This window comes from Grammomys surdaster, unplaced genomic scaffold, assembly GCF_004785775.1.
Source record: "Grammomys surdaster isolate TR1022 unplaced genomic scaffold, NIH_TR_1.0 165, whole genome shotgun sequence".
Lineage (NCBI taxonomy): Eukaryota > Metazoa > Chordata > Mammalia > Rodentia > Muridae > Grammomys > Grammomys surdaster.
In genome coordinates, this window is record NW_021604613.1 from 11,978,955 (window position 1) to 11,987,523 (window position 8,569).

Sequence of the window (8,569 nt, forward strand, 5' to 3'; positions counted from 1 at the left end):
CTCTCTCTCTCTCTCTCTCTCTCTCTCTCTCTCTCTTTTGGGTTTTTGAGACAGGGTTTCTCTGTGTAGCCCTGGCTGTCCTGGAACTCACTCTGTAGACCAGGCTGGCCTCGAACTCAGAAATCCACCTGCCTCTGCCTCACAAGTGCTGGGATTAAAGGCGTGCACCGTCACCGCCCGGCTCAACATCTCTTACCTCCTTTCTGGTTTTGCTGATCAGAAAGCAATCTGATCAGAACCCTCCTCCCTCCCTTCTTGTCATAGTCAATCACACCCTCTAAATTCCACATCAGAGTGCTTCCTCTGCTTTTGTGCATCTGTGGTTTTTTGACCAGTGAGGGGAGGCTCTGCCACTGTACTGTTCTTTTGGAAACTGCCTTTTCAACTACTGCCCTGAAGAACATCAAGCATTCTTCGCCTTCAGAGATTCCCAACACCTTTCATTGTCATATGATAGCCTTTATGGTTAGCTTGACAGCCTGGTCTGACACTGGTTCCTCTGACTCTTATGACCTTCAGAAAGTCTTTATCCCCACTCTGCTTTGTAGCAGAGGTAGAACCTCCCAAATGTGGGTCACTAAAGGATGCCTTTTCAGCTGTGGCTTCCTCTGTTCCAGCTTCTTCAAAAAGTATTCTGTCCATACCTTGCATTGGGCCAGGTGTCCGATACCTCTAGCTGTCAGATGTTGGCCCAACTAGTGGGAAGGTATTGATGATATGAAAGGTTTCCACATGAGGACTGCAGGGGATGCTGAAGGGAAATGTTCAGGCAGAGCCTTGAGTAGAAGGGAAAGAGGGGTTCATGAAGAACGGAGTCTCTGCTTTTTGCTAAAAACTGAGGGACTACAAGCAGATTTCAAAAGATACAGACAGCTAAGAATTAGAGAATCAGGTTAAAATAGATGTTATCAAAGGAGTCAGTAAATCAGGACAGTTGTCTTCAGGAAGCGGCTCAGCCTGTAGTGTAGTGCAGAACCAATAGCCCGAGTCTCTCATTAAGTTCTCTCCCGAAGAGTCTCAATACTCTTCCATTCTGTGACATCCTCAGATATGTACTTGATGACCCTAGGGACCCTGCCTCCTTTGTTAGCTTTTATTTTGTAACATTGCCACATGTTTGACTGAGTCTCATCTAGTCAGGTTTCAGAGGTTCCTGACTTTTACTCCAAAATTGAAAATTGTCCTCTGTATGCCTGTCTAGAGCCTGACACAACAGCTAACTTCTTGAATATGTTCTGTACACTCTACACTAATCCATGATAAGTTCTACATGCCAATTATGCAAGGTGTGTGGGGACTTGAGGTACCAAGCAGTGAAGTTACTACCCAAATCTTAAACTTAGTGAGAGAGGAGTCAGGATTTGAACCTTGGTAATTGATGTAAAACCCATGCTTTTATTGCCTTGTCTGAATTTGTTTACAGGACTGACTTGCTTTTCTTACTATTTCTCTAGAGAATTGCCGAGACTGCATTTGTCCTTGCTCTCCCTGGCTTTACTAGTACCCTCCCTGGCTTTACCCATTTGAGTAAAACATATGCATGTTTTGAGTCATCTTTCTTCTGATTTAGACCCTTGCCCTTCTGTCCAAATTAATAACTGTCTGCTGTGTGGCATGCAGTGTGCTGTACCTGTGGGCCTCAGGCTTATCGAGAATCAGCTCACAAAGACTTCCAGTGGAGATCTGGTCTGTTGAAAGTGTCTGTGAAAATTCTGTGCAAAATACTGAACAGAACAGAAATGTCATAGTCTGAGTCTACTTACCTCATCTGGTAACAGTAAGAGCCAACAGTGTAAAAAGACTAGAGATTAATGACAGTGAAGGGACATCCTGAGAAGACAAGGGTGCCGTGCCTTCAGACATGCCTTTCCCAATCTGTGTGAAGTGATCCCTCCATGTCAGGGCCAGTCTCTCTGATAGTATGAAATATGTCAATGCTGTCTGCTGATCCTCAAGAACTTGCCAAGGGCTTTGATTTCACCCTGCTCACCAGCTAACAAGTTATCCCGCCACTGTCTGTTGGAAGCTGGTGGAGACATGAGACCCTCCACTGGGTCAAGGACTCACAGAACAAACATGGCTGAAGCAGCTGCATCTGAGGTTGCTCCTGGGTCCCAGATCCCACAAGGCAATTTGGAGAGATCCAGTAACACCTGCATGTATGATAGGTTACTTTACAAGGAAGAATTGGATTTGGGAAACTCAAATCTTATCTAACAGGTGCTAAACTATCTTTGTTAGAATAGCAGCTGTCTTTATGCAATGAGTCCCTATTTTAACTTTGTCTATAAGAGTGTGCTGAAACACAGTATGGATCCATGCAGTGTGTGTTCACAAGCAATGCACATTGCATCTCTGGCATGTGACTTGGAGCCCTTACAGAGGTTCTCTCTGATTTTGTCTTTTCTATTCACAATGTTTCTGTTTTGTACCTCTCTTAAGACTGCACCCCACACATAGGTCCTGAGTAGCTCCTGATAACGTGTGTGAAATCCAGAAAGACTCTCAAGATTTTTAAATGATTGGCAAGGGAGGTGTTGTGGATGAAGAGAGAGATACAGCAAGTGCTGAGAAATGGCCTTGGAGTTGAAACTGTGTATTTCTCTCACCCAGGGAATCTATGCCGCTGCACTGGATACAGACCCATTGTGGAGAGTGCAAAAAGTTTCAGCCCTGTGAGTATGAAATGAAGGATGGCTGCTGAGCCACCATCATGCCCACCCCATGCCTCTTCCTAACCACCCCCTACACGCACACCAGATGGGCTTCAAGGGAAGTACAATACCGTGGTTTAAAGAAAAATGATTTTCTGTTTTTGCCCATCTCCGTAAGCGTAGCTGGGTACTTTTTTTCAGAAATACAGACAGGTAGCACCATAATAGCTCTTTTTTTGAAGGTGAAGTTTGAAAATGGCATATTCTTAGTGAGAATGGATTAGGCCATTCTAACATCTCGCTCCATGATAAAGAGAAACTGATAAAGTCTGTTTCTCAGACTGTCTCTTCCTCAGCACTTTTGGCTGAGACATGGCCAGAGCAGAACCTTTCCATCAAGTGAATGTCCCTCTTTGCTCTGAGTGTGATTCCATCTGAGATTAATACTGATGGGAGATGGGGAAGAGCAAAGGAGCCCGTCCCATCATTCACATTAAGTGAAATCAATTGAGAGCAGGACCTGCAGCATCCACAAAGCATCAATTTCAGAATCCCTCCACGCTCACCATCTGCGTGCCCTTCTGAGGCAAACAGCAAGCGCTTCCCCACTCCCTCATGGAACAATCCTGATCTGGGCAGTGTTTCCCACACCAAGCATCCTTCCAATGGTCTAGACAGTCACAGGATGTTCTGTGTTTTAATCTAGTTAGTGCTGACACTAACTACTCAGAGTTAGTGTCACCATCTACAAGTTAAGGAATCCTAAGACTGACTTCATCTTACTTACCAAGTGTCAGTGGGTCTTTGGTATTTCTGGCCCACAAAAGATCAGTAGTTCCTGTGTCATTGCCCTGTCAGCCTTCAGTATTTTCAGTATTCCTGAGTCAGCATAACTCAGAAGTTGCTCTTGCTTGCTGAGTTATTATAAAATCTGTTATAAAGGAACAGGTAAATACTACACGGATTGGTCCGTTGGACACTATCCAGAAAGAGCTCCTGTCAGTGGACTTGAGGTCTACTATGATCCTCACACAAAGGTGCTTCACCAATCCAAAGGCTCATAAATTTTATGGTTCAAAGGGTTTTTTTTAATGTTTTAAACTTGTATAGTATGTGAGTACATGTGTACAACATATGTGTGTAGGGACACACATGTGTGAAGGTCAGAGAACAACTTGTTAAGTCGACTCTGTCTTTCCACCTTTATCTGAGTTCCAGGGATTGAAATCAGGTTGGCTGGATTGCCCAGAAACCACTTTAATCCCCTGAGCTATCTCACCAGCTCCCAACAGTTCTTATAACTCCACGGTTACACACATGTGCAAACCCAGCTCTCATGAAGTGGGCTAAGGCAGATTAACTGCAAGTTCAAGACCAGCCTGGGCTACACGCTGATGCCAAGGATCATGTGTGCTACAAAGTAAGGCCTTGCACCATCTGGAGAAACAAACAAAAAGTTCTTTAAAGCACTCGATTTTCAGGCCATCACCCTCAGGCCAGTCTACCCATTGAGTGAGGTTGGTCGGCTGCAAGTTTAAACCCAGTGATCACAGGATCTTTCTGCCACTTGGCCCTTTCTAAGGCTACTCAGGATTGGTCGCAGGTTCAGCAATAGGAAGGATGTTTCAGTGGAATCCAGTCTTGGTGATGACCCAGAGGGCACTGTCCCAATTTCAGAAGCTTCAGGTCCCCTAGGTCTTCCACTTCTCCCTTGGATGACCTGCCTCCCACTTGGTCTTTCTGCAGAGGGTCTTTGAAGATTAAAAGTTTTATAATTCATGGGAAACAATAAGCACAAAACCTAGACTAGGAAAGACAACCAGGAAATCGAAGTTAATCAGAATATAAAGTTATGGCAAATGAGCATGAGCTAGCTCCATATCAGAATGCATAGCCTCAGCAAATGAGCACGAGCTAGCTCCATATCAGAATGCATAGCCTCAGAGTCTGACGATTCTCTAGCTGCATCATTTGATACATAACTTCTCTAGACCCTTGCTTCCTTGTCTGGGAAGTGGAGTCATGACTAAAAGAATGAAAACATAGCATGACTACAAAACACGAAACATGGTGCTGAGCACAAATTCTTTGCTCAACCAAAGCTAGACCACAGCTACTATAGCCTACCACTTCCACTACTACTGTGTCCGAGTGCAGTCTGTGCTACTGTAATAGAATACCACATGCCAGATGGGCTCCAATGAGCAGACGTCTAGTGGGCCACAGATCAGGAGGCTAGGAATTCAAGATCAAAGTACTCCATCTAGCAAAGGGCTCTCCTGCTGTGTTCTACCTTGGCAAAAGGCACTGGTGGAAGAGATTTGGGGGTAAAGGGGAAGGAAGCAGAAGGTGTCCTAGTTTGTCCTTTAAATATGAATCTTGCCTGGCTGCACTGGCATTCATCCATCCTTGGGTGAGAACTCTAACACAATCACCATCAGTATGCGCTCCAGAGGAAGAGCATCACATATGACCATTATAAATGTCCTCACCTTCTCTGGATTCTCACAACTCTGTGCCTCTCTGATTTCACCATTAATGTTTTCCACAGAGTTCAGCTTGCTGCCAGATGAATGGGAAAGGGAAATGTTGCTTGGATGAAGAAGAAAAAAACGAGCCTAACAGTGTGAGTTTCTCTTTTCTTCTCTCATTTCCCTCCATCTTCTTAGATTTGGCCTCAGTGCATTCCGCCTGCATCCCACCAGCATCCCCCGCACCCCCCCCACATCCCTCTCGTGTCCGCCCTGCACCCCCCGTATCACACTTACATCTCACCCACATTGCCCACACCCCATTCTCATTGCACTGCATCCCCCCACATCCTACCTGCATCCCCCCATCCCACTCACATCCTTCTGCACTTTCCCATCCCCCATCCCCCACCCCCATCCCCCAGCCCTGCTCCCACACACATCCCCCACATCGCACCCACATCCCCCTGCACCCCTCACATCTCCCTCACATTCTACCTGTACCCCCACACACATCTCCCTCACATTCCACTGCACCCACACACACATCCCACCCGCATCCCACCTGCACCCCCACCTGCATCCCACCTGCATCCCACCTGCATCCCACCTGCATCTCACCTGCATCCCACCTGCATCCCACCTGCATCCCACCTGCATCCCACCTGCATCCCACCTGCATCCCACCTGCATCTCACCTGCATCCCACCTGCATCCCACCTGCATCCCACCAGCATGAGTCAGAAGTTTTTTTTTGTGTGTTAGGAGAAAGCAGAGACTCTAAAAACAACTCTCTTTTTCCTGGCCTTTCAATGTCTTTCTTTCCTCTGACCTTTGTTCACTGCCAACACAAGTCTACCCGGGGAAAAGAGGAGTCTTTGGAACTGGGCTTCAGTGAATAGTAAAGGAGGCACAGATGTGGGGGTGGGGCTGTCTTTAGAAAGACAGGGTCTGTCAGCCCAGCTCTGTGACTTCCTCACTCTAGATTAACATCCTCTTGAATCTGATTGGGTGATCACTGCAGGAAGTTTGGAGTAAGATTTGCGTGCTCATGAAGCCCCAAGTCCAATGACAAATGCACAGCAGTTGCTTATTAAATGTCTAATTTCCCTAATGACTGAGGTTCAGAATTATCCTTTTAACCAATTGTTGTAGACTATGGAATCTATGTGTTAGATTTCTATTTTCATACTTTCTGACTGAGCAACTTCACTTCCAGAAATCCACTCCAGGAAAATAATTAGAGGTAGGTCAAATATTTATTATGGAAAAAGATATGCACCACAGCATATATTTATGCTTACATTATTATTTCACACACACACACACACACACACACAAAAAAAAAATATATATATATATATATATATATATATATATATATCACAAATATATTGTTATATTTATAACAAGGATCGGTGCTAACATGAATGTCTAGTAGGAAGGGATCACTTAAGATTATCCTGACATAACCACTTCATTGGAATTTATACTAACCTGGAATCTTTTTCTATAACCTTTAAAGAATTTTAAAATAAAAATAATTTCTTTATTGTGAAGTAATTTAAAAGTTGACAGTTTGATACTGTTAAATATGCATGTGCAATATAAGTACATAGTATAAAAAGTGAAATTAGAATTTGAAAAATATGCATAACAATAGTAGGTACGTCTGCACCATGCCATTATGAAGCTGTTTTGTTTCTATAGACCTTTCTGCAGTTTGACATGATTTTATTATAATTACACAAACACACACACACACACACAAATGTTTAAATAAAAGGAAATTGCCATGGGTGTTATAGTAGTTACATTAAAATTACAATTTCCTCTAAAAGTCAAGTTCACTTGATTTCTAGTCTAGAGAAAAGGAAAAGGAAGAAATTTGAAAGAATAATGTGGGCTCTTTACCCCTCAGCCACTAAATATCCCTGCGTGTAGTGACTGAAGTCTGCAGGCTCAGAGCAGGAGCATGAGGTGAAGTGCCCAGTTCTCATCTCTCTGTAGCCCAGTTCTGTCCCACACCACTGGCATCACACACTGTACACCCAGCCCCTGTGTCCAAATTATACCCATTCTCAACCCACCTTCCCTTAGCCACTACTCGGGCATTTCTCCTCTTGATGAGAAAGAAATGGAGCCGAGGCCTACACGGGTCCTGGGAGTGGATTTGGGACTTGTAGGTTGGGGAATCTTGAGGTCCTGGTGCCAAACGCCTGTGGCTAACAGACAGTGGGCTCCTGGCTGTGAGTGGAATCTTCCCACTCTGGGATCTCCTTGCCCCCTGTGGAAGGACTTGCTAGGAGAGGGCCAGTGATCAATAGCAAGAGAGTAGGTGGGAATGGGCTTCTTGAAACCACACTGAGTGCTTCCCATACCATATAAATAAAGACACACTGCATGGTGTCAGTTCTGTTGGCTGCAACTTACCAGGGAATCTCAGTTTCTCTTGGTCATGTGATTCCCTGCAAGATCAGCTTCTTTTATTCCAATCTCAACTACTCATTTTAACTCTCAATCACATAATCCACACAGTAAGATATATATGTTATAGGATGGCTACAAAGGGGTTAATTAAAGAGGCTACAAACTTGGGAGGGTGGGTTTACTGAAGGCAGCATCTAATACTGGTGCAGAGAGCCATTGCAGGTGGTTGGGTAAGTTATTAAGAACCCAATTAAGAGAGCAGCTGGAGGGAGAGCCAAGCCACGCTCAAAGCAAGAAGGGGCCAGGCAGGAGGACCGACAGCAAACTGGGAAATCCAAGGAGAAGGCTAGTCAAGCAGTGGGAACTATGTTGAACTGGAGCTCTGGGGACAATCAAGATCTCTGCCTGTCAGTCTCTTGATTCTCACATACTAGATGGCCAAATAATAGATTAGTGTGGCCCTCAATGGTAACATCAGAGCTCTCGTTTTTGATGACCCAGGTGAGCGGGCTGTGTTGAAGGGGCTGAGTTCTTTGCTGGCCCAGTGTGTTTGATGAGTCCTTGGGCCTGATTTTTCTGATATGGTTTTAATATGTCATGTGCTCCCAATCTTCGCCAGCAGGCATTATGTTTTGCCTGAATAAGTTATTAGGCTGTGCCTCCTGGTTTGTTGCTAGGCAGGTGGCAGTGTCTGTGTGCGCAAACAAGATGTGGTGGAGTCACTTAGAGAGCAGGGCACAGTCTGAAGGCCCCTGTTCTGCATACTACAGAACACCTTACACGGCACAACCTGATCTCCAAAAGTCCTTGTGAATGCAAATCACAGCTCCTACTCCAAGGGAAATAAGAGATGGCTTATCCTGAGCCTACTGTAAGTGTCATGGCCTGGGAATACAGATTCATCTTGTTCTAAGTGACAGGTTCTTCCATGGCAACAGTTACAAGAATTCTATAGTCACAGGAAGAAAGAGAGAGAGAGAGAGAGAGAGAGAGAGAGAGAGAGAGAGAGAGAGA

General features: G+C 44.9%; 1 protein-coding gene across 1 annotated transcript in view; it reads left to right on the top strand.

Annotated features, from left to right (window-relative positions):
* The window catches only part of LOC114619740 (aldehyde oxidase 3), an 81,773-nt gene that overhangs the window by 9,076 nt on the left and 64,128 nt on the right, over positions 1-8,569 (top strand). The window contains exons 6-7 of the mRNA XM_028765649.1: positions 2,614-2,675; positions 5,206-5,280. Of these exons, the coding sequence (XP_028621482.1) occupies positions 2,614-2,675; positions 5,206-5,280 (137 nt within the window). The remainder of the gene's footprint in view (positions 1-2,613; positions 2,676-5,205; positions 5,281-8,569) is intronic.